Source organism: Felis catus, chromosome C2 (assembly GCF_018350175.1).
Source record: "Felis catus isolate Fca126 chromosome C2, F.catus_Fca126_mat1.0, whole genome shotgun sequence".
Lineage (NCBI taxonomy): Eukaryota > Metazoa > Chordata > Mammalia > Carnivora > Felidae > Felis > Felis catus.
Genome location: NC_058376.1, coordinates 74,006,451 through 74,033,910, shown reverse-complemented (window position 1 = coordinate 74,033,910; position 27,460 = coordinate 74,006,451). Strand labels below are relative to the sequence as shown.

Genomic DNA, 27,460 nt, shown 5'->3' with positions numbered 1-27,460 from the left:
AAGAAACCTGAAGATTTTTTGCTTTCGAGAAAAAAAAATAAGAGGCAAATATAGCGTCCAACATGTGTTTTGCAGCAAGCCATTTTAGAAGCAGCGCACTTCCACGCAGAGAGAGAGGTGCTCCCCAGTTCCTTCCCTGGGGATTATAATCTGCATCTCAGCATCAAGACGCATAGTTTTGAACTGTGTCTGTGAGCTTCTTACTCTACCTTGATTTTTTCTGGGCCTGAATTAGCAAGATGTGTCCTACGCTATAAGAAAAGCTTCAAAGAGATTATTTTTGGCGTCTGGAAGCAAAAATTTTTCCACATACATTAATTGTAACTGTTTCTTCATTTTAAGCCATTTCAGCTTAGGAACGATTTTATAGGAATGCTCTACTTTGACAGCAGGAGGAGTTGTTATTAACAGCAATGTTAACAGCCCATAGTTTAGCCATTGCCCTATGGGTATTATGTTATTTGCACTATTTAAACATGAACCTTACGCACACATAGAAACAGCTCTTTAATCTGGATTCTTAGAACTGCACTTGCTGGGTCAAACTGTATAAGCAAATTCAAATTTTGATAGGTACTACACATGTTTATTATGAATCTACAATAGTGTAGTAGCAGTATGTTGTTAAAATTTTCCCAAGCCATCACTAACATTTGGTATTGTCAAAATTTTCAACTTTTCCAACCTTAGGAAAGAAGTGATGTCTCACTGTGGTTTTATTTTGTAGTTCCTCAAAGAACTAAATAAAGTGTACTACCCTTTTCATGTGTTCATCTGCCATTTGTATGCCTTTTTCTGATTCTTATCTGCCTGTGTAATTCATCCTTTTTTTTTTTTTTTTTCAAATTAAGTGTTGCGTGTTTTGTTTTCTTTCTTTCCTGATACATTTTCCTAACAGTAAACTCTTCCAGTAGATGATGGGAAGCCATTTATAAGAATTCCAACTAGAGGAGCACCTGGACAGCTCAGTCAATTAAGTGTCTGACTTCGGCTCAGGATCTCTCGGTTCGTGGGTTCGAGTCCCATGTTGGGCTCTGTGCTGCCAGTTCAGAGCCTGCAGCCCACTTTGGAATCTGTGTCTCCCTCTCTCTCTGCCTCTCCCATGCTTGTGCTCTGTCTCTTTCAAAAATAAAATAATATACGTTAAAAAAAAAAAAAAAAAAAAGAATTCCAACTAGAGACCGGTGTGTTAAAAAGCTCTCTGGAGGCACTATGAAACACAAATTAAAGAGTGGAAAAGACTGGAGAAAAGTAAACGTGATGATGGTTATGTCATTCGACCTTTGGAAGCAGGGAGGTGGGGAAAGGTGGTAATTAGTTATTAGGACTCATGCTACTCTGGCCAAAATAATACTTGGTTCAAACAACTGGGCAAAACCAAGTATTTTATTTGGGAAAAACAAACTACTATAGAATTATGTTTATGTTTTCAAACATAATTATGTTCCTAGAACATACCTGACACATAGCAGGCACTAAATAAATATTTAACAAACTGAGAAGGGTTTCAAAGATTTGTACTTGTATCTCAATCAACTAAAACAAACACTGCATAAGGTACAGTTCCATACATTCAATAAATATTTAATAGGGTTTTTGGAAAGATGGCTAAGCAGCATGGAGATCCTCAGCTTGTCTCGTCCCTGAAACACAGCTAGATCAGCACCAAACCATTTTGCACACCCAGGAAATTGATCTGAGGATTAACACAACAATCTGCATAACTTGAGCCAGAGAACTCGGCAGGTACAGTGTGGACAGGCGAACTGAGAAAGAGAAAAGCCACAGAGGGTAGGGAGCTATTTTTGCAGAGAAAGGAAAAAGAAAGGGGGAGTGTGCGGCACATCAGGAGAGTGCAGGAAAAACACTCCCCTGAAAGTAGCTGGAGAGAAAGAGAAAGAGTGAAAACACTCACAGGAAACTGAACAAGAAATCTGTCCCCCAAAACCACTGACAGGAAGAAAGGAGAGGGTTTCAACACCACCAGGATTGAACAGTGGAGCTCAGTGCCTGGTGGTGCTCTGGTGAGGAAGCAGGGCAAATCACCAGGAGTAGGCAGCAGGGTCTGAGGGGTCTGAGGGAACCACGGGGAGAAGTGGTTCCCTTGCTTGGAGAGCATTTAGGACCCCAGAGAGCAGTCACATTTGCTGGTACCGAGACAGAGACACCAGAATACAGCAAACCCTGGCTCTGGCTGTGTGTTCTGATCAGCCACAATCTCCAAACCTCTGCCACTGCACTATCACACAAATGTTTTCTGGGGCAAGCAGGCACACAGCAATTGCTCAGTGAGACCCTCCCCCAAAGAGTCAGCGTGGCTCCAGGCCGGTGAAGGGCAGGGGTGGGGGTGGTGGTGGTGGTGGTGGTGGTGTATGAAGTGTGGGGTTTTGAAACACAACCCCATCTGAGATAAAACTCTGGAAGGAGGTGCTGCCTGACAGGCAAATGGCTTGGACACAGGGTAGAGGCAGGGAGTGGATGGAGGCCTGAGACAAAGGAGGGGTGCTTGATAGCAGGTCGGTGAGATCTATATACTGCTTACAAGAGACATATTTTAGACCCAAAGACACATGCAGTTTGAAAATAAGGAGATGAAGAACCAGCTATCATGATAATGGTCGTCAAAAGAAAGCTAGAGTAGCCATACTTCTAACAGACAAACTAGATTTTAAAATAAAGACTGTAACAAGAGATGAAGAAGGGCATTATGTCATAATTAAGGGGTCTATCCACCAAGAAGATCTAACAATTGTAAATATTTATGTCCCCAACGTGGAAGCACCCAAATATATGTCAATTAATCCCAAACCTAAAGAAACTCATTGATAACGATACCATAATAGTAGGGGACTTCCAACACCCTTCTTACAGCAATGGACAGATCATCTGAGCAGAAAGTCAACAAGGAACAATGGCTTTGAATGACACACTGGACTGAATGGACTTACAGATATATTCAGAACATTTCATCCTAAAGCAGAATACATTCTTTTTGCGTGCACGTGGAACATTCTCCAGAATGGATCACATACTGGGACACAAATCAGCCCTCAACAAGTACAAAAAGACAGAGATCACACCTTGCATATTTTCAGACCACAATGCTATGAAACTCGAAATCAACCACAAGAAAAAATTTGGAAAGACTATGAATACTTGGAGACTAAAGAACATCCTACTAAAGAATGAATGGGTTAAACAAGAAATTAAAGAGGAAATTAAAAAGTACATAGAAGCCAGGGTGCCTGGGTGGCTCAGTTGGTTAAGCGTCCAACTTTGGCTCAGGTCATGATCACAAGATCCATGAGTTCAAGCCCTGCATTGGGTTCTGTGCTGACAGCTCAGAGCCTGGAGCTTGCTTCGATTCTGTGTCTCAGTCTCTCTGCCCCTCCCCTGCTTTGCTCGCTCTCTCTCTCTCTCTCTCTCTCTCTCTCTAAGAGGGATGTATATAGCAATCCAGGCCTTCCTAAAGAAGGAAGACAAGGTCTCAAATACACAATCTACACTTAACACCTAAAGGAGCTGGAAAAAGAACAGCAGACAAAGCCAAAGTGCGCGCAAGAAGGGAAATAATAAAGATTAAAGCAGAAATCAATGATATTGAAAGAAAAAAAGAAGAAGAATTATAGTAGAACAGAACAATGAAACCAGGAGCTGTTTCTCTAAAAGAATGAACAAAATTGATAAACCCGTAGCTAGATTTGATTAAAAAGGAAAAGGAAAGGACCCAAATAAATAAAATCATGAATGAAAGAATAGAAATCACAACCAACACCTCAGAAATACAAATAACAAGAGAATATTATGAGAAATTATATGCCAACAAACTGGGCAATCTGGAAGAAATGGATAAATTCCTAGAAACATATAAACTACCAAAACTGAAATAGGAAGAAATAGAAAATTGGAACAGACCCATAACCCATAACTGAATCAATAATCAAAAATCTCCCACAAACAAGAGTCCGGGGCCAGATGGTCTCCCAGGGGAATTCTACCAAACATTTAAAGGAGAGTTTATACCTATTCTCCTGAAGCTGTTCCAAAAAACAGAAATGGAAGGAAAACTTCCAAACTCATTCTACGAAACCAGCATTACCTTGATCCAAAACCAGACAAAGACTCCACTAAAAAGGAGAATTACAGACCAATTTCCCTATGAACATGGATGCAAAAATTCTCAAGAAGATACTAGCAAATCAAATCCAACAATACATTAAAAAATTCTTCACCATGATCAAGTGGGATTTATTTCTGGGCTGTAGGGATGGTTCAATATCTGCAAATCAATCAATGTAATACATCCCATTAATAAAAGAAAGGATAAGAACCACATGATTCTCTCAGTAGATGCAGAGAAAGCATTTTGACAAAATATAGCATCCTTTCTTGATAAAAAAAATCTCAAGAACGTAGGGTTAGAAGGATCATACCTCAACATCATAAAGGCCATTTATGAAAGACCACAGCTAATATCATCCTCCATGGGGGAAAAGTGAAAGCTTCCCCCCAAGGTCAGGAACATGACAGGGATGTCCAATCTTACCACTGCTGTTCAACACAGTACTGGAAGTCCTAGCCCCAGCAATCAGACAACAAAAAGAAAAGGCACACACACTGGCAAGGAGGAAGTTAAACTTTATCACAGATGACATGACACTCTATTGGAAAACCCAAAAGACTCCACCAAAAAAACTGCTTGAACTGATCCATGAATTCAGCAAAGTTGCAGGATATATTAATAATGCACAGAAATCAGTTGCATTCCCATACACCAATAATGAAGTAGCAGAAAGAGAAATCAAGGAATTGATACTGTTTACAATTGTACCAAAAACCATAAAATACCTAGGAATAAACCTAACCAAAGAGGTGAAAAAGCTATTCACTGAAAACTATAGAAATCTTATGAAAGAAATCAAAGACACAAAAAAATGGAAAAAACATTCCATGCTCACAGACTGGAAGAACAAAAAATATTGTTAAAATATCAATACTACCCAAAGCAATCTGCATATTCAATATAATCCCTATCAAAATAACACCCTCATTCTTCACAGAGCTAGAACAAACAATTCTAAAATTTGTATGGAATCAGAAAAGACCCCAAATAGCCAAAGCAATCTTGAAAAAGAAAACCAAAGCTGGAGGCATCACAATCCCAGACTTCAAATGTATTACAAAACTGTAGTCATCAAGACAGTATAACACTGGCACAAAAACAGACACACAGATCAATGAAACACAACAGAGAACCCAGAAATGGACCCACAAACGTATGGCCAACTAATCTTTGACAAAGCAGGAAAGAATATCCAATGGAATAAAGACAGTCTCTTCAGCAAGTGGTGCTGGGAAAACTGGACAACGACATGCAGAAGAATGAACCGGACCACTTTCTTACACCATACACAAAAATAAACTCAAAAAGGATGAAAGACTTAAACGTAAGACAGGAAGTCATCAAAATCCTCGAGGAGAAAGCAGACAAAAACCTCTTTGACTTCAGCCACAGCAACTTCTTACTCAACCCATCTCCAGAGGCAAGGGAAACAAAAGCAAAAATGAACTACTGGGACCTCATTAAGATGAAAAGCCTCTACACAGTAAAGGAAACAATCAGCAAAACTAAAAGGCAACCAACTGAATGGGAGAAGATATTTGCAAATGACATATCAGATAAAGTGTCAGTATCTAAAATCTATAAAGAACTTATCAAACTCAACACCCAAAAAACAAATAATCCAGTGAAGAAACAGGCAAAAGACACAAATAGACATTTCTCCAAAGAAGACATCCAGATGGCCAACCGACACATGAAAAAAATGCTCAACATCACTCATCATCAGGGAAATACAAATCCAAACCACAGTGAGATACCAACTCACACCTGTCAGAATGGCGAAAATCAACAACTCAGGCAACAACAGATGTCGGTGAGGATGCGGAGAAAAAGGAACCCTTTGCTAGTGGGAATGCAAACTGGTGCAGCCACTCTGAAAAACAGTATGGAGATTCCTCAAGAAATTAAAAATAGAACTACCCTATGATCCAGCACTTGCACCACTAGGTGTTTATCCGAAGAACACAGGTGTGCTCTTTCGAAGGGGCACATGCACTCCAATGTTTATAGCAGCATTATCGACAATAGCCAAGTATGGAAAGAGCCCAAATGTCCATCAACAGATGAATGGATAAAGAAGATGTAGCATATATATACAATGGAGTATTACTCGGTGATTAAAAACAATGAAATCATGCCATTTGCAACAATGTGGATAGAACTAGAGTATATTATGCTAAGCGAAATAAGTCAGAGAAAGACAAATATCATGTGACTTCTGCATATGTGGAATTAAAGATACAAAACAGATGAACATAAGGGAAGGGAAGCAAAAATAATATAAAAACAGGGAGACAAATCATACAAAACTCTTAAATATAAAGAACAAATAGAGGTTGCTGGAGGGGTTGTGGGTGGGGGGGGTGGACTAAATGCGCGATGGGCATTAAGAAAGGCACTTGTTGGGATGAGCACTGCGTGTTATATGTTAAGTGATGAATCACTAAATTCTATTTATGAAAACACTATTACACTCTATGTTAACTAACTTGGATTTAAATAAAAAATAAATATTTCATACATACTCACAACATATAAATTATTGTACATGACATATAAACTATACATTACCGGAAAAGCTGTAGAATAACTGTTCATCCACATTACCTGCTAATATTCTGTACTTTATGCCAAGTCAGTTTCGATTCTAATTTTCTGTGTGCAAGAGCAATTACGCGGAAGCCCTGTTTAGTGTAATCTTCCAGAACTTTTTCAAAATCAGTAGGAACTTTTAAAAAGGAAAAAATAAACGCCATTGTTAAAATTGCAACTACAAGCTTACACAAATAACAATTTCATTCAAAGCCTAGTTGATTCCTTACCTGTTTCAGGTTTACAAAGACTAGCAATGATCTCAGGTGCTCCCTTCATGTAGGCATCCATCTTCTTATCCCCTAGCACCCTTGCAACCACACTCATACGTTGCAAAGCAGAAGAAAACGGAAACTGACGAACAATTCCTATCTCATAAATAGCCTGTATGATTTCAATAGATGCACAAAGCATTTGTTATTTTTTTGGAATTAAAACACATATCCTTAAGTAACAAGTAAACATTCTTCACTTACTGGAAGTTCAAACAGCTCCTAAAAATAAAACAAAGAGAATAAAGAAATAGTACATATTAGACTCATCAACATACTCAAGTTATAAAAAAAAAAAAAACTTTATACATGCACAAAACATTATCTAAAAAATAGCAAAGAGCTTTGAGTATTTCAAAGTCAGGTTTCAAGATTGCTTCTCTACTATCTCCTTTTTTTTTTTAATGTGTGCTTATTTTCTTTTTTTTTTTTTTTTTTGAATTTTTTTTTTTCAACGTTTATTTATTTTTGGGACAGAGAGAGACAGAGCATGAACGGGGGAGGGGCAGAGAGAGAGGGAGACACAGAATCAGAAACAGGCTCCAGGCTCTGAGCCATCAGCCCAGAGCCTGACGCGGGGCTCGAACTCACGGACCGCGAGATCGTGACCTGGCTGAAGTCGGACGCTTAACCGACTGCGCCACCCAGGCGCTCCTGTGTGCTTATTTTCAAATACTTTGTTATCCTAAAATATTAACATATTAAGTACTAAAAATAAACTAAGGGGAAACATTTTAAAATTCACCTAAAAATAAAGCCATTCACATATTCTTTCTGCTAAATCATAGGAATTTAAAGGATTAATCACTGTTTAAATCACAAGGCCTAAGTTGTTCAATAAATAGTAAGGAAAAGTAATGGTAATTAGAATTACATCTCAATGTTTTACACACAGAGTGCCTGCGACACACACCAGATGTGTAGTTTTGGATAAATGCAGCTAAAATATTCGTATCTGCCTAAGAATTAAATAAAGGACATGTGATTTCATCTTCTAGCAAGAGTTCAAAATGAGGACTGAACATGAACGTTAACAGTTAAGTATTAACTTAAGTATTAAGGTAAGTATTATCCAACTTAACGTGATTTCGCACCATTTCTTGGTTTCCCGCATGTGTAGATTCAGGAAGCAGCTGTTTTGGAGGGCGAACCACAGTGGGCATAATTCGATTATGAAGTGCCGTTTCCTCTTCAGTTGCTTCTTCCAGAATCTGAAAGGAAAATATTCAACACATTACTTCATAAAATTCAATTCACTGGTTCTACTTTTAAAAGAAACATTACGGCTATCTTCAGTAATAACGACAACAAAGTCAGTACCCAAAGAATAAACGAGTACTACTAGACCACTAATATATTAGCATACTTATATTTATGTTAGTATAAGTAAACTTGTATGTATTTTAAACAAAGTTAAAGTCCTGGAAATCCATGGGAGATGGGAAGCAGAGATGAGAAGTGGAATAAAGAAACGAGAAAATCTTTCTCATTTTGCTCCTAAGACTAAGACTTGTCGTAGGATTGAGAGACTATTCCTGCAAAAAAATAGAAGATTCTTGCAGTTCCAAAAATGTTCAGTCTATCATCCAAGGGTTCTTTTCTGCTAACAGGAGAGGATTCAAAAGTATATGGAGTTCAGGGGTGCCTGGGTGGCTCGGTTGAGCATCCGACTTTGGCTCAGGTCACGATCTCACAGTTTGTGGGTTCGAGCCCCGCATCAGGCTCTGTGCTGACCACTTGCTCAGAGCCTGGAGCCTGCTTCAGATTCTGTGTCTCCTTCTCTCTCTGCCCCTCCCCTGCTCACGCTTTGTCTCACTCCGTTTCTCAAAAATAGATAAATGTAAAAAAAAAACAAAGAACAAAAAATTTGTAAAGTATATGGAGCTCAGATACAATTAGGAGAACCACCGGATGAAGCACACATTGAGGTACAAAGACTTGAGTTTAGTGTTTCAGAGTGAACATTTCTGGTTAAGATACCACTAACCCTAAGTGCTTGAAATTTAATTTAAAAACACTTATTTTTGGTGAAATAATTCCAACAAAAACTTGTATGAAGTACACATACACAAGAAAAAATAAATTAATTAGACTTCAAAGTGAAGGAATCGATGGGAAAATGATGGGGAAGGGCACTGTGCCCAATGAGCCAATTTTATACGATTCTAAGGTATGTTTTAACATCTCTGAAATTGGGATGTTCTTATATGGCATCGATCACATCAAATAACAGCAGTGACTGGTTATGTGGAAACATTCCATTGATAGTTCGTGATAAGATCAAGCATCAAGACATCTCAGTGTCAACGAAACATGCTATTATACAAACTTACTTATTTAACCCATTTTTAAAAGATGCACAAACAGAACACTAAGTCTACTGAAAATCTGTTCATCTAGAGAGAAGTTTTAGAGAACATCAAAGATGAACCAGTCCTATTTTGCTTTACTCTCATAAATTATCCTCTAAAGGCCTTTTGGGAATTAGATTTGACAAATATTTATTGTGGGCTATCAGAAGATGGACAAACACTAATGCACACATCCATGTGCCTCTTTCAAAACATTAACAAAACAGGAGCACCTGGGTGGCACAATCAGCTGAGTGTACAGCTCTTGATTTTGGCTCAGGTCACGATCTCACAGCTCGTGGGATTGAGCTCCATGTCCCACTGAGAGCGTGGAGCCTGCCTGGGATATTCTCTCTCTCTCAAAATAAATAAACAAACATTAAAAAAAAAATCAACAAAATACAAAAAAAGAAAGAATCCTGTCAAAGTAAATAGGAAATTAAAAAAGAAGGATTTCAAATAAGAAGATAAAAGGCAAATTGATTACTGTATTGACGAATGCAGCAGTGCAAGAAACAGTAGCCCAGAATAAACACAAGAGGACATACAAGGGAGGGACATTCTTCACCAGCCCGAATAGCTGAGCTAAGCAGAAATAACAAAACACAAGACCAGGGGTGACTGTCTAGGGACATGAACGATCTACCTGAGAGGAGGGAAGGCTGCTACCATGAGGGTCAGCAGAGCGGGTGAGGAGGGCAACCTACAAGGCCAGCTCTGCAGCTCTGGGCTGAGGATGCCCCCTGATGAGGACTCACCCTCAGCATACAGCGAGCTCCCCCTGGGTCGGCCTTGCCATTCAGAAGAGACACAGCTCAAGTAAACAGACTTACACACATATGGGCAAGGGTAAAAACCTGACTGCAGCTACCCAGAATTATCAAAGCAAACCTTAATTCTTGAATATAAATGTACCATCAAGATATATCATGAAAACAAAAGGCATGAAGGAAAAAGATTAAGTGTTGGGAGGGAGAAAGAAAACTGACCCAGAGAAAATAATTCAGAAGCCAGAAGGAACTTTAAAAACAACCTTATTATTGCATCTGTAAAAGGACACAATACTGTGAAATGGTAACCAGGAAACACTGCATGCACTCAAAATGATCAATGCCAAAACAAACAAACTGTAAACAAACAAAACTGTGTGTGTGTGTGTGTGTGTGTGTGTGTGTGTGTGTGTGTGTGTGTACACAGAAAGTAGAACATGGGCACAAAAGAACAATGAAGACACAGGGCTATACTTTTCACCTATGGTCAACAGATTATTGTTGTTGAAGATCATCTTTCTGACTCGGGCCTATTACCCCCAATTGCTAACAGCTGCTTTCTCTTATAAACATAAAGCAGGCACCTGAGAAGATCATCTTCTATTAAGGGTGTTTGAGTGAGTTAATTTAATTAAAACGGACACTTTTTTACACAATTATAAATGTTTCTCCAATGTTACATAGTTCCTTTATGGTACAAGATGAACTGGTCATCAAAACAACTAGCAGAAACCATCTTTCTGCTGCAAGATTATTTTCCTTAAGTTACTTGTGCTTTAAAATATTGAACTTACCCATCCAATGGCTTCAAACATTTTCAAATCAAGTGGATCACCAGAAAGCACTCCTTCAATCTTTGTGAGTGAGTGACAGGTAGCCATACAAGCAACAAACTGAGACTTTACCAATACCTCATTGCAAACATTTTCTTCTGGCAAAAGAAAACTAAATAGAAAATACACTGAATTAGATTCATAAATCTAAGACTATAAATATTCTAATCATACTCAGGTTTTATAATTTTAAAAAATGGAAATAAAAATGTTTGCATTTCTGTGCATATTAATTTTCACTACAGTTTTCAGCATTCAAAAACATTTTCTTCCATGTAAATTACACATTAACTAAAATACCATCTTATCTAAGATTCTGAATACCTATGCCAGACATAACAATATAGAAAATACTAGATACTAAGTAATAATTAAAATTCCTGCCTATGGGCATATAAGAATACATAAAATCTCTTTTGTAAAAACACAAAATGAATGTGTAACACATCATCATTTAAATTCAAAACCAAGCTCATAAGAATGAAAAGGAAATTTTCAAGTGTCAGAAATGGAAGGAAAGGAAAACCAGAGGAATGTGAACCTGAGTGATGCTGACTGCCTGCGAGAGAAGAAGGGAGGGGAGTCATCCCAGTATGCTAAGGACCCAGGCTTTAACTCCCATATAGGAATGGAAGACAAAGTCCTGGCCAGATACAAAGTGGGGAGTTCAAACTGAGAGGATCCCTTTCACCCAAGACAGCCAGTGCTCTTGAAGAGCATCTTTGGAAAAACAATAAACTGAAAATAATTTACCTACATATCCAAACTAAGAATAAGCTGATCTCTTTTCCTCTCACCCAAAGCTCAAGAAAATCATTAATATCTGTAAAATATTTACTGTGCACTAGGCACTGTTCTAATAACTTTAAACATATCTGACTCATGTCCTCTTCACCACAGGAAGAGGTTTTATTATCCTCATTTCATAGAAGAGATACTGAAACAGAGGGTTAGGTAACCTGCCAAGGTTACACAGCACACAAGTGGCAGAGCAAAGATTCAAACGCAGGAGGTCTGGTTTTAGGGCATAAACTCTGAATCACAACACCAGTCAGGATAGGATCTGGGTTTGAATCCATGCTACTGCTGGTCCAGAGATCCTCAAGTTATGAAAGTAGTATTAAAGCTCATCTGGCACGACTGATACCACTCTGGCCCAAGCACAGTCTAAAGTCTCCAGAGAGGAGCTCCCACAACACAGCCACAAAGAAATCTCACAGAAAATTCCTGCTAAGCATAAGTCCGTAATTTAAAAATGCACTGGGAAACATTCCCATGACTCAACAGACATAACAAAGACAGAATTAGAATCCCATAAATTTGAGATAATAGAATGGCGATCTGAAAGAATGCAAAAAGGGCACTTTTAAATTAAAGACTTAGAAAAAGAACAAGACACTATGGGGGGAGAGGAGGACAGGCTGACTTGGAAAAAAAACAAGTGCAATTTCCTATGTAACCTATGTCCGGGATTCCCAGATGGACAGAAAACAAAGAATGGGGGAAAGGTCATAATTTAAAAAAAAAAAAAAAAAAAAAAAAGCTGAAAAATTTCCAGAATTTATGAAAAGCATAAATCTTTGGAATCAAGAAGCAAGTAAGTCCTACACAAATAAAAAGATCATGGTGAAACTGCAGAAATCAAGGATAAAGAAGGATTCTTAAAAAACAGAAAGAAAAAGGAGTCAGGAGGAATGGAATAACACCTTCAAAGCACTAAGAGAACACAAGTGACAGCCTGGAAATCTAGACAGCTACGCCATTCTTCAAAAGTCATAGTGGGGGCGCCTGGGTGGCGCAGTCGGTTAAGCGTCCGACTTCAGCCAGGTCACGATCTCACGGTCCGTGAGTTCGAGCCCCGCGTCGGGCTCTGGGCTGATGGCTCGGAGCCTGGAGCCTGCTTCCGATTCTGTGTCTCCCTCTCTCTCTGCCCCTCCCCCGTTCATGCTCTGTCTCTCTCTGTCCCAAAAATAAATAAACATTGAAAAAAAAAAAAAAAGTCATAGTGAACTGAGTGTTGTATGGAAACCAATTTGACAATAAATTTCATATTAAAAATAAGTAAATAAAAATAAGTTAAAAAAAAACAAAAAAAAGTCATAGTGAAACAAAAGAATCACTAACAAATGAGGCTACAGAAGATGGTGATTTATTCCAGAAGAATGGGATATATAAGAAGCAATGGTTAGCAAAGATGTTCATAAACCGAGGCAAATCTTAGCATGCAGATGGCATAAAACTCAGATCCTAATCATAAAATACTATGCAACAAATACATAAAAATAAGAGGGGAGGAGAATAATCAAAAAAATATCCTACAGTCCATGGCTTTCTTGGGGGGGGGGGGGGGGTGGCTAGAAACCCAGTAAAGACACCCATGAACTTGAAACTCTATGACTTAATAATTTAAGGACAAGGAGTAAAAGATGAAAATGTATAAATTCTGAGAAAATGTATAAAAATATGAGAGAGAAATTTGACAAAATGTGTGAACTAGGGCGAGAAATGGTAGAAAGAATTTCCAATTTACTTGGAATTATAAATGTGAACACAATGGCACAGAAAGATTAAAAAGTAAAGTGATGAAAAAGATACCCTCGGGTAACAGGTGGGATGTAACTACAGAAATACAAGATGGAAGGGAATTTAAGGCAGGATGCATTAAATAAGGTCACAATGTGACAAACTATTTACCAAGAAGATGTAACAACTGTGAAATTATATGAACCAGACAATACTCTCTCAAACTCTATAAACTTCAATCCCACAGACTTCTGAGGGGGAAAAAATGACATAAATACAACTACTAAGCCATCAAAAGGCAACAAGGAAGTAAAATGACAAGACAGACTGCTGGAATATTTTGCAATGCATAGTACTGAAAAAGATTACCTCCCAATAAATACAAAGGACTTCAAATAAATGAGTAAGACTAAGAACACAACAGAAACATTGTCAATATATAAAGTGACAATACAAGAAGAATGCTAAATGACCATCCCTCCAAAAATGTGAAAATAAGCTCAGCTTTATAAGTAATGAGGAAACTGCAAAAAGCCACAATGAAAGACCATTTCATATCTGTCCATGGCAAAAACGAGAGGCCTGACAATACCAAGTCTGGCAAGAACTGGAGCAACAGGATCTCATCCCCACTGAGGGAGGCAGTGGGAGCACCATCACTTAGAGATCAGTACCTGCTACACCTGTAGCCATGCACGTACTATCTAACCCAGCACCAACATTTTCATAGAAGCTGTTTACTGAATTTCAACTACATGGTCACAAGGAGTTGTGTGTAAGAATTATAATTGCAGCACCATTTGTGAAAGTGGAAGGGGAAAGGGAGAAAAAAGATGAAACGGCCCCTTAGAACAGATATTATGATTTGATCATATCATGGAATACCAAACAATAGTTAAGATTAGTAAATTAGACCCCATACATACCAACCTGGATAAATCTTGAAAACAATGTTAAGAGGCACCAAAGGAAAAAAAAAAAGCAGCAAAAACACATGTACATTGTATCAGTCATATACATTTGTTTACAAATAGGTCCTGTTTAGAGAGAGAGATATGTCTGTAGACTAAATATATAAACATGCAGACAGTTAACAGAACACAACTTCAGAATGATGGTAGGGCTATGGAAAGGGATAGATTTAAGATGTTAGCAATATCTGTAATATTTTAAATCTTTTAAAAGAGATCTGAAGCAAGTATGACAAGATATCAACCGTTTAATCATGGTGGTGGGTACACAGCGGTAATATTACTCAGTATATGTTTGAATATCTCATACATTAAAATATTAGGAAGTAACTAATAAATTATCAACTCTAGCTAATATTTACCGTGTATTTTCCACTCGTTGAATCCCCCACAGATCTAAACCATCTTCAGTAAGAGTTCCAGTCTTAAAAAAATTAATTAATTAATTAATTAAAGTACATATATACAAAGTATAATGCCTCCAAAAAAAAAAAAAGAAAAACATGAAAAGCTATGCTACATAGACATAATAAAAGTAGTATATAGTTATAAATAAAGAAAACTAGTAAGATCTCTGTATATTGATAAAAAATAACTTTCAGGAAAAACAGTTAAAGTGGGGAAAGGGTACAGAACATTCCTTGTGATATGGTTCCTCTGTGGGGGGGCGGAGGGCATATATGTAGAAGTATATGTTTATGGACTTGTATTATGAAAAAAACAGAACAATGCAACAATTAATCAAGGATCCCTACAAAGGAAGGAGACATTAGGACACAGGGAACCAAAAAAGGAAGAGGAACACGTTAAATGACACCAGGAGGAAGCAATCAGCCAAATCCAAGATGTACATGACCTGGTTTCTTCAATAGATGATTCAGGGTAAGGGGCAAGAAAAACAATTGTTACAGATTAATTGTAACCAATGCAATCATTATTTGGATTCTGACAGAAAAAGCAAACTGTAAAATTTTGAGATACTTTTGAGAAAGGCAGGGCAAGCTGAATATGAACTGGATATTAGATAATACTAAAGAACTGTTAATTTGTTAAGTGGAATAAGATAATGGTACTGCAGTTAATTTTTTTTTAACACCTTCTAGAGATAAAACTGAGGTATATTGGGTGAAAGAATGTCTGATGCTGCCATCTTCAAAGTGAGGGGACAGATGAAGTGAAGAATGACAAAATGCTGATTAAATGACAAAGCTGAGTGATGGGTAAATGAGGACTTTTTATACTTGTAGCTTTCCTCTACTTTTGTTATCTGCTTAAAAATTTTAATTGTAAGGTTTCCAAAAAAGACAAGCATAAGTGAAATTTTCCAAACAGATAAATATAAAATGTAGTCATGGGATAGAACCTTTTTTTTTTTAAAGTAATTCCATGCCTAATGTGGGGCTCAATTCACGACCCCAAGATCAAGAGTCACACACTCTGCCCAATGAGCCAGCCAGTTGCCCCAGGATATGACTTTTTTTAAAAACAAAAGTACGTCTCACATTTTTTCCTTTAATAGTGATCATGCACAAAAATCTTATTCCTATCCTATCAGTTACCAACAAGAGCTTGATGGAAGGTTTTTTGGTCAAGATTTAATTCCTAAAACTCTTAGGAAAACTAATTTCAGCAGAGGAAAGGAAAACTCTCTATAGGACAAAGCAAGGAATATTTCATATGTGTACAAAACTGGTCATTTTCACATAAAATTGTGAAATCAGTGACCTTAATAATTTTGAAAGATATTCAGTAAAATCATAGAGCAAACTTTAACTAAACATATATACTTAATAGCAATAAAATTCCAGTAAATACATCTGTATGGAGCTTACTCTGTTAAAAACAAGAAAGATCAGATAATCTTTATTACTATTATAAGGCATAATTCTGGATATGAATAAGACAATTACAGATTTGGGCAATCCCAAAGTATTAAAAATTGAAAAAGCAATGAGAATATACAAAAATGATTCATGTGTCAAATAAGCTGAAAAAGAGGAATATTCGAAGAACATTATACAATGTGTACAAATTTGTTGATAGAGAATACAGAAAACCTTAATCTAAATATTTAAAAGCTACCAAAGTAACCTTTGAGAATGATTATAAAACAGAACCAACCTTGTCAAAGCAAACAAGATTCAGCTGTCCACAGATATTTATCCTTTGAGGACTGATACAGAAAATACCAATTTTTTTCAGTCTTCTTTGGGCATACACAATACCAGCTGTCATTGCAGCTGGAAGTGCAGGTGGCACAGTAATGGTAATGATATCCAGAGATTCAATAATTATGACCCCAATTTCTACCTACAATAAACACAAAAATAAATGTCAGACTCCCCAATATCAAATATTTACTAATCTAATGTGTGTATTTCTTTAGTGAAGAATCTATAAACCATTTTCAATTTTATATATAAGTGTGTATGTATGTATTTACATCCAAAAAGTATTTACAATTTTTTTCCCTTCTGAGTCTGCAAAATAGAAAGCTCAATGAATTGTCAATGGACTATGGAATGTAAGCTACATTTTTTTATTAAAATTTTTTTAATTTTTTACATTTATTTATTTTTGAGAGAGAGAGCACAAATGGGGGAGGGGCAGAAAGAAGGAGACAGAAAATCCAAAGCAGGATCCGGGCTCTGAGCTGTCAGCACAGAGCCCGACATGGGGCTCGAACTCACAAACCACGAGATCATGACCTGAGCTGAAGTCAGATGCCTAACCGACTGAGCCACCCAGGCGCCCCGAACGTAACCTACTTTTAAAGGAAATCTTCATTTTAAGAGCTCTACACGCTTCACACACCACACACTTCAACACTTCAAAATTCAACCAATATCTATCAAATACTGACTTGCTACAAGCACTATACTGTGCCCATCTCCAAAAGGGATGGAAAAGAGAAGTTTGACAAGGGCTCACAAATAACTTGAATGCTATATATCCCAAAAGTTACAAAAAAATAAATAAATAAATAAAGGTTTTGGTAAGTTTGTGGTCACCCTCCCTTTTTTAAGTCACAAGAGAGCAAGAAAAAGATTGCCTAAACCAGAGCTATCCCAAAGAACTTTCTATGATGAAAATGTTCTGTATCTGTACTCTCTAAAGTAACAGCTACTAGTGTCATATAATTAAATTAAATTAAAAGTTAAGTTCTTCATCTCATTTCAAATCCTTAGCAGCCATTAAGAATTGTGATCATTAAGAATCAAACCCTATTAAGAGTCCCATTTACATACCTTGTTTAAAATGCTATTGATAATAGTGTAGATAAACCCAATGCCAGCCACTGCCACAAGACACAGTAGAAACAAGTAGGCATCTCTGTAGAGTTTAAAATCAGTTGGTTTGGGATATAATATAGAACGAACAAGCTGTCCTTTGGAAGTACTAAATCCTTTAAAAAAAAATTTAAAGAAGAAAATGACTGTATTTTTATAAGAAAATGAGAATTGTTTCCCAAAATCTCTTTTTAAACATTCAGTAGGTATCAAATATGCTAAACCATGCAAGAAGAGATGAAATGTTTTCTACCTGTTCTAACTACTACAGCTTTGACAAGTTCTCCAGTGTAGAAACGAGTTTGAATTACAGTAGTCCCACAAAACAAAGTGTGTCGTTTATGTATTTCTGGACTATAGAATTCATCTCCCATTCCTTTTATGTCCACTGAAGGATTTGGCAAATTAGTCTTTGTTACTGGAACACTCTCTCCTTTAAAAAATAAATAAATAAATAAATAATAAATTAAAGCATAGAAATTACCATCAAACACACAAATCTTGAGTTGTTAAATCAGCTACATGTTATCATACTACTGTTTCAATAGTTATTAAGAGTTCTCATATGCGTGGCATGCCGGGCTGGCTCAGTCAGTAGAACATGCAACTCTTGATCTCATGGTTGTGAGTTCAAGCCCCATGTAGGGGTGTAAGAATTACTTAAAAAAAACAAAATTAAAAAAGAGTTACCTTATGTGGATAACAAAGCTTATTCAATTAGCTTTCTATCTATCAATTTCCTTGTTGAAAAATATCAAGTCCTGTCTCCCACAATAATTCCTCAAAGTCAGTTGTGAGTCATAATAATTTGGAAACGATTTTGTAACGTTTCAGATAAGAACACCAGGTAGCTGCCATAGCCCAGCATCTGCTCTCTCATCCTTAAAAAAATGAATTGGAAAGCACTCTGCAACCTAAAGCACAAAGATGTGAAGACCTACTCCTAACCTCCACCACACACACACACGGAAGAAAAAAGACCTCTGGGGAAGGGAGAAAAGAAATAAGTAATATGGTAGTTCTCTTAAACAACAACAAACTGCCAAATTCTTTTTCACATTAAAACTTAATTCTCTGTACCACTCACATTTCTTGCTTCAAAGGTGTCAAGTATGTAGGGATATTTGTGCAACTGTGTTTTAAGATAAAACTCTTAACAGTTTGAAAACATATAGGAATCACTTCTTTCCAGGAAAAAAAAAAAAAGGTAAAGTGATAAAAAGATATAAAGTTCTACCTTCAGATTATGAATTTCCAAAGTGAAGTCATTTCAAGGTCTACTTCCCCTCCCTGACCCCACCCCCACCAGCTTAAGGAAAATATAAAATCTTCATTCCCACTTATTACACATCAAATAGGGAAGTAAATATGCTGCCATTCTCTGTAGGCAAAGGACTTATTTCCTCTTCCCTTACTGTAAAATATTTCCCCATGTCAAAAGTATGCCAAAAGATGTAGTGAATACCAGCATAATAATTTAGTCTCACAACTGAGTATAATGAAGAATTCAGTCTCCTCCGAATAAAAAAAAAAAAAATCTTCATTATCCATCACATTCATGACATGAGTAAAGAAAACAAACAATATTTTACAGTTACAGATACAATAAGACAGTTAAATAGCTTAATCGGTAACTACTTAATCCTAATATCATTATAAACTGATCTGATTTTTACTCATTTAGTTTACCTGTTAACATGCTTTCATTTACAATGCAAGTACCATTAATTAGAACTGCATCACAAGGCATCACTGTCCCATTCAATGGAATGACCATAACATCTCCTGGCACAAGGTCTGTAGAAAAGATCTCTTCTATTTCTGGATTTAAAGAAAGAAGAAGAAAGAAAAGTCTGAATAGAATATTCTTTAACTTGAGGGGTACCTGGGTGGCTCAGTCAGTAAAGCATCTGACTTCAGCTCAGGTCATGATCTCAGTTTGTGAGATCAAGCCTCACACATGGAGCTCTGTACTGACAGTGTGGAGCCTGCTTGGATCCTCTGTGCCCCTCTCTCTCTGCCCCTCCACCGCTCGTGTGCGCGCGAGCTCTCTCTCCTCAAAAATAAACATTTTAAAAAATGCAAAAAACAAAAAGGAATATCATTGAACTTGAAATTCAAATACAGTAAATAAAAGATCTGTCTGAAGGTCACCTGACCTCAATAAGTTAAAAATATAATGGAGTTAAATAGGCCAATCTCAATAAAAGAAAATAAGACAAATAAGATTATTATTCCTTAGGCTAACAAAGCATGGTGTTTAAGTGTGTCAGGTAGTTTGACCCCTGATAGGATGCCAGCTGCACACATGTGATGCCAAGTCCCCTCTGACTAAACAGGTGGCTAGACTTCAACACTCATAACAACAGCCCTCTTAAAGAACAGATAGTGAGTCAACACATGATATCCCCTGCGACAGGTAAATAAGCACAAATTTCTATTAATTATCCTTTGGAAATAGTAGAAAGCATTGAAATTTTTAAATGTATTTTCTTTTATTTTTATTATTTTTTTAATATTTATTTTTGAGAGACAGACAAAGCATAAGCAAAGGAGAGGCAAAGAGGGAGAGGGAGACACAGAATCTGAAGCAGGCTCCAGGCTCTGAGCTGTCAGCACAGAGCCCAATGCGGGGCTCGAACTCACAAACCTCAAGATCATGACCTGAGCTGAAGTCAATGTTTAACCGACTGAGCCACCCAGGCAACCCAAGTATATTTTCTATTTTAACAGCATTTTTCACACTATTCTTCTTCTCACTGCCACTATTTATTACTCAACATTTCAATGCCTTCTCAATATTCCTGAAGTAGTCCTAACATTTTAGATAGATTTTAAACAAATGTACAAAATAAACATTGTAATACGTTATCTAGTTCATTATTTCCTTAGAAATCGGTACACTATTCAAGTTAGCTAAACGCTTTTTTACAAGATCTTCCCAAGTAAAAGGAGGTTTTTCTAGAAGACTGCCTTACATTTAGACTCCCTTTCATTCTTTCCCTCCCTCTGGTTTAACACTAGGCTCAGGAAAGAGTTATGCTAGTTTGTAAACAAAGACGGGTGAAGAGAAACTACTGTTTGTGATGTTGGTCTGTAGGAAGAAAACTCTTTTCCTTTCTAAAGAAAAATGGAGAGTACTTTACTAAGCCATGAGGAAACAACTTTGTAATAATACTAAGCACATACTAGGCATAATAAACCTGACTCTTCCAAAGCTTTAATGCCACTTGAAATTCTACTCCTCTCAGGTATACCAGAAAACAAACTAGCAATGATCTCTTAGAGTTTACAAAGGGGATAAGGAAGATCCAAGTTGAATGCAATGTCCTAACATCCCAGTGTCTTCAGCAGCAGCAGAGCAGAAAGAGGATGAACACCAATAGAGAAGACAGATACTCCCGACTAAAGCAACAAGTGACCAGGAAGCACAGGGAAGAAAGCACCTGCCAGGCCAAACTGTGTTTATGCTTGGATGTAGTTAGTATACTGAGCCAAGAGAATGGAAACTGATTTGATACTCTCAATCAATCAGAATGAATATTGCCTCCAAGGCCTGTGCTGCTAAGCTGCCACCTCTCCTTTATCTCCTTTACACCTCTTCACATCAGACAAACTAACATGTCCAAACCATTATCCTTCCTTACAATCCTGCTTCTCCTCCAGTGTTCCTTATTTAAGTGGCACCGATGTCCACCCCCTCAAGCTTGACACCACTCTATCGCCTTGTATCCAATGAATCATCAGATCTGTTTCAATGTCCACATTTAAGTATCTTTCAGTCCCATCTCATTTCTATCCATCTCCACAACCCTCACCTTGATCCATTTCGTGTCTTCGATATCACTCCCTTCTGAACCCGTCTGAACACAGCAGCCAAAATGATTTTTTCAAAAATGCAAACATCAGATCACCCCCCTGCTTTTAAGCCCTTCGATGGCTTTCCATTGCCTTTTGGAATGAGGCCAAACTCCTTAACATGCCTTAGATCCATCATCTAGTTGCTGCACTGGTCACACTAAATTTCCTTCAGTTATTACAATGACCAAGCTCCCTCTCATTTCCAGAACATTGGGCACTTAGAACCCTCTTCTCTCCCTCTCTCACTCCCATCATACCACCTTCTCACCTACCTCTTATCTAATTCAACCACTTAAAAATGCTTTTCCCAAGAAGCCGTCCCTGACACCTACAGTAAATGAGCTCTAATATCTAAATTCCCTGACCTCTCCTTATCATAGCATTTATCACACTTTATTGTTACTATTTATCATCTGCCTTGCCAACTAGACTGAAGTTAAATGATGGCAAGGACTATATCCATCTTGGTAACCCCTGCATCTCCGGGGCCTATCACAGTACCTGTTACATTAATAGAGAAAGAAAAATACAATTTTACGTGAATGAATCTGATACAAACTCAGAGATGAGTACAAATCCAAACACTTCTTTTTATTTATAATACATTGTCTCCCTCAGTCATTAGTGCTTAATGGGTATCTTTTATTGATTTATGTGTCCAAGTGTTACCTAAAGTACTTACCTCCATTCGCTCTGCAAACTGAAACTCTCACAGTACTGTGAGCTGCCACCATGTCATGCAACATAACATATTGCTAAAATAGAGGGTAAGACGTGAAAATTAGCTAATATAAACCCACTCTTCAAGGTATTTAAAAGCAAAGGTGTTATAAAATAAGTTAATATGGTAAATGTATGTTACTCTGCCATTAAAAATGTCAAGACTAAAAGGTTCAAAGATTATTCAATTAGCTGTAGACAAAATAAGAAGTATTTTAATGAGACTGTCCTGAGAATCAACCCTCTAGTATTTCAGTCTGTGATAAGCACATATAGATCCCTATGGCCTCTAAACAGTCAGGTGGTAGTCTAACTCTAAAAAGCATCTGCCTTCCTCTACCACAAAAAGAGAGGGAAAGGAGTACATATAACTAAAAGAATAACTATATCGAGTATTACTTTGTACCAAGTACTACTCTACACGTTACATGTTACTACAAAATACAAACAGTTGTAAAAGCCATAATAAACTGGACTTACCTTTCTAATGGAATATAGAGAGCTTACAATTGACACTATAGACATAATCACAATGGCTAGAGCATAATAATAGTATTCATCAGTGCTCCACAGTATAACACTGAACAGCTGGAAAATGTAAAATGGGTTGAGAACCTAAAAAATAAGATTTTTAAGTCAAATTGGATGAGGTATTTATAACCATACAGATGTTCCACCTTTGCATTTAAGAAATAACCAACAAGGGACGCCTGGATGGCTCAGTTGATTAAGTGTCCGACTTCAGCTCAGGTCATGACCTCACAGTTCCATAGCCTCACAGCTCAGGAGTTTGAGCCCCACATCAGGCTCGCTGCTCTCAGCACAAAGCCCACTTTGGATCCTTAGTCTCCCTTTCTCTCTCTCTGCCCCTCCCCCACTAGCACTCTGTCTCAAAAATAAAGAAACATTTTTAAAAAAAGAAAGAACCAACAAGATACTTAGAGGATAAGCTCTGTAATACCCCAGGGCAACATATATAACCCAAAGAGTTAGCATAGTACTTTTTTACCATTAAACTACTGGAGTTTGCCTCAATAAGCTTAATTTAAGTTATTTGCATCCATCTAGACCCATACCAAACCCAAATATAGTTTCAGCCAGAAACAGACAAAAATGTGTCTTTAGCTATTCTTCATTCTGCTTCAACAATAAAGTACATTTACTTCCAATAATTACTAGGCAACTAAAGGATATAAAATTTTTAATTAAAAGGAACAAGTGTTTCTTATTATGAACTCCAAATACCAATTTTCTTGTAAGTCAAAGGTTCACTGGAGACTAAAGGGAAGACAAATAGGAAACAGTAACTTATACTATTTTGTATTCTCTAAGGAAATAATTAAGGATTAAAACCTGAATGAAAAGGGGTGCCTGGGTGGCTCAGTCAGTTAAGCGTCCGACTCGGATTCAGCTCAGGTCATAATCTCACTGTTTTCATGAATTCAAGACTTGCATCGGGCTCTGCGCTGACGGTGCAGAGCCTACTTGGGATTCTCCCTCTCTCTCTCTCTCTCCTCTCTCTCTCTCTCTCTCTCTCTCTCTCTCTCTCTCTCTCTCTCTCTCTCTGCCCTTTTCCTGCTCACACTGTCTCTGTCTCTCTCAAAGTAGATAAATAAACCTTAAATAAGTAAATAAATAAATAAAACCTGAATGAAAAAAAGAGATAAAGCAGTCCTGGCAAAAGCCTTCATTTAGTCAAATATCATAGTATTTTATCAATTTCATTAATAACTTCCCCCAAATGTCTTAAAATTGATGCTTGTGAACTTTTCTAAGCACTTTCACATATATAGTCCCATTTTACTTCAAAATTACATGAGATAATTTGAAAGGACTTACTCCAATTTTATAGATAAAGGAGAAGAAAGATTTTCTAATGAGCAAAGCTAGTTACTGACAAAACCATATTATAAACCAGGCTTTCTAACTCCTCCATTCACTACACTCTGCTATGTTTTTTTTGTTTTTTTTTTTTAATTTTTTAACGTTTATTTATTTTTGAGACAGAGAGACATAGCACGAGTCAGGGAGGGGCAGAGAGAGAGGGAGACACAGAATCCAAAGCAGGCTCCAGGCTCCGGGCTGTCAGCACAGAGTCTGATGTGGTGCTTAAACCCACAGACTGTGAGATCATGACCCGAGCCAAAGTCGGACACTCAACCAACTGAGCCACCCAGGGGCCCCACTCTGCTATGTTCTAAAGCAAAATACAGTCGCTCTCAGGAACTGAGGGAAAACAATCTGTATATCTATTAAAAGTATTCACCCAACCCTGATCTTTAGCCAAAAATCAAAAGAAGACTAAAGAGCCTAACTGCCAGGCAAAATCCCATGCTCCCTTCCTTTACATGTATAACCTTTATTCACCTCTCTTCAATGGCACTTACAACTGGGCAGTCACTACAATAACTACTGATACACTTCCCTCCTGGGATAAAGTACAAGCTCCTCATGGTCAATCAACAGGTCACGTTTTGTATTCCAAAGTTAGTGTACAATGTCTAGTTCGCAAAAATGCACCACAAAATAATCATGTGAAGAATAAACATGATAAATCATCTAAAAATTGGAGAAAAGAGAAAAGACAGGTGTATATAACTATAAAACAGGTCAAGATTTAGATGTGCAACTCACTGAGACTGAAAAAAATTTACAGACAAAAAAAGCAAAACAAGTAATAAAACGGTAATTCATGCCCCCAAATTATTTCTCTAGCAAAGTTACTACCTTTACCTCCCAAGTTAAAAGAAAGAGAGCTAGTGAGAGAGAAATTAATAAACAGAAAACCAAGAATATTTTATTACTTAAATCATGGCTCTTTTCAAATTGACAACTCTACTGATCACAAATGTTATCTTACCTCCTTAATTAGAAGCTTAAAAACAGAAGGCACTTTCACAGTAATTTCATTTACTCCATAAAGCAATTTTCTACAACAGGAAAACATAATAATAGTGTCACATTATACAATAGTATAATTTAGGGATAGCATTTCATTAGATAAAGCTCAAACCACAGATTGCTCTTAAATCTGGAACTTCAACATTCATGTTTCCACATACTTGTCTTCCACAATTCAATTCTCTACCTACAGTATTTAAATCGAAGTAGTCACTACTGGATAACTACACTGTTGTTTCATTCTGTCTCAGATCTTTTTGTGTGACAAGTATCTTTCCCACTAGTTTATAATAACCATGTCGGCAAATGTTTTTTCATCCTTGAACACAATACACCTCAACAATTTTGAATTGCAATTCATTTTTGCAAGAAACTAAATAAATAAATTTGAGGGGTCCTATACTATTTTTCTAATGAGAATACTGTACTAACAGTGTTTATTTCAAAACACTGTACATCTGACTTTTTAAAAAATGCTTTTAAAAAGTTGCTTAAATCCTTCCACTTAAACTCCTGTTAGTCCTTTCTATGTGATAGAGTAATTCTTGCCTTTAATGAAGTATGGGTCTAAATGAATCAATTTTTCAATATTCTACTGAAAAAAACATGCTACAGAAGTATAAGAAAACTGCTAATTTAATTTGAAAATAGCATTTATCTTTAAATTTGCAATACACTGGTATAATCTTATACTTCAACAAAGAATAACATGATAAAAAAGGTTATGCATCCCAATTTACAAATATTCATTGTGGTAAATTTTGAGCTCATGCTTACAATTCCCAATACATTTCAGAAAATCTAAGCTGCTATCAATTATAAGACATACCCATCATTTTATGTGCTATCAAGATAAAAATGTTGACAACATTTGTCAAGTAAAGGATGACACTCCACCCACTGCATGACACATCCCCCACTTTAGAAATGTTAAAATGTTGAAAATATGTATCTTAGAATAGGTAAAATATGGTATATTTTCAGGGATACCAACTTCAAAATTCCACTTTCAACATTTTCATAATTCTTAAACTGAGAGACAGTCTTACTCAATTAAATACCAGTAAGTTGTCAACTACTAGGTCTATAATGTTTAAATACCTATTAATATGTACAACTATATGGTAAGAGGGTGGACTATACATACTACTTTATTTAGGAATTTTGATAACAGATCTAACTTTAGTTGGATAAAAATTACCTGTAGGCATGCATCCCCTTTGTCAGTCCTGCACTATGCTTTTCATAAATTGACGTACAAGAAACACCTTCATCCAGTCCCCTAAATAAATCCAAAGTTTTTACTTTAAACAAAGTTTAAAATATCCAAATGTCTTAATGCCCTATTCTTCTATATTCCTGATTTTAAAGTGACTTCCTTACAAATAGAAACCTAACAAAAACTGAAATAATGAATGAGAATTTTAAATCTCAAATTCATAAGATAACCAATAATGAAAGTTCTAAGTCTCAAAAGTGCCAAATTCTAAATTAGCCAATGTATCTATCACATGATAAAATGGCTCTAAATACTCAAATTTGTATGACAATATTATTATCCTTTAAGGCTGTACCAAAGCTGTAAGAGCTATTAATTAAACTAATAAAATTATAGGCAAAGTATGACTAACTTGAGAATCCCAAACTAATTTTTTTTACTTTTTAACAATTAAATTCTAATTATTAAATTATTAAATTATATAGATATAATTTTCCCTCTTCAATTTTTCAAGCTTCATGCTAACAATCCTATTCACTGATTTTTTTTCTACAAAAGCATCAATCCAAATCTGTCCCTGTTCTAATACAAACCTGGGAGAGAAGTACAGAATTTATGAGTCACAGTCAATGTCCAAAATCTGTAACAATTCTAACTGGATTCAACCAACAGACCTAATTTTCCCCCCAAATGTCTTAATTATGCTTATGTTGACTGAGATACTAGTCAAAGAACTCCAAAGAGAACCCTACACATCATTTATCTCCAATCCTTTTCCATTTTTTTCAGATAGAAAAAAATTAAGCTCCCTAATTAACTGCTATCACTGGGATGCTTAAATTCTAGAAGCTTCTAAAGCTGGCAAATGCCACCAGGCAAATAGGTTTGACACTTTTTTCCACTGAAGTTGATGACTTCTCCAAAAGCAGCAGGGATCAGCTCCAAGTCTTTTAAAAAAAAAAAACAAAACAAAATGGCAGCTCACTGGCAGTGTTCTGTAAGGCAATAGTTCTTAACTAGAAATGGTCTTCTGA

The 27,460-nt window shown here is 36.7% G+C and overlaps 1 protein-coding gene across 8 annotated transcripts in view; it reads right to left on the bottom strand.

The window, feature by feature from the left end:
• Positions 1–27,460, bottom strand: part of ATP13A3 (ATPase 13A3) — a 146,552-nt gene that overhangs the window by 32,104 nt on the left and 86,988 nt on the right. For 7 of the 8 annotated variants that reach the window (XM_045037111.1, XM_045037110.1, XM_019839963.3 and 4 more), the window contains 14 exons: positions 26,409–26,489; positions 25,167–25,236; positions 22,787–22,921; positions 22,269–22,341; positions 19,415–19,546; positions 17,979–18,158; positions 17,684–17,841; positions 16,557–16,745; positions 14,798–14,859; positions 10,903–11,053; positions 8,082–8,198; positions 7,192–7,209; positions 6,946–7,099; positions 6,731–6,851 (listed from right to left, as the gene is read on the bottom strand). In XM_045037111.1, coding sequence (XP_044893046.1) covers positions 6,731–6,851; positions 6,946–7,099; positions 7,192–7,209; positions 8,082–8,198; positions 10,903–11,053; positions 14,798–14,859; positions 16,557–16,745; positions 17,684–17,841; positions 17,979–18,158; positions 19,415–19,546; positions 22,269–22,341; positions 22,787–22,921; positions 25,167–25,236; positions 26,409–26,489 — 1,641 coding nt within the window. The remainder of the gene's footprint in view (positions 1–6,730; positions 6,852–6,945; positions 7,100–7,191; positions 7,210–8,081; positions 8,199–10,902; positions 11,054–14,797; positions 14,860–16,556; positions 16,746–17,683; positions 17,842–17,978; positions 18,159–19,414; positions 19,547–22,268; positions 22,342–22,786; positions 22,922–25,166; positions 25,237–26,408; positions 26,490–27,460) is intronic. The other variant, XM_019839965.3, reaches the window with a different exon arrangement.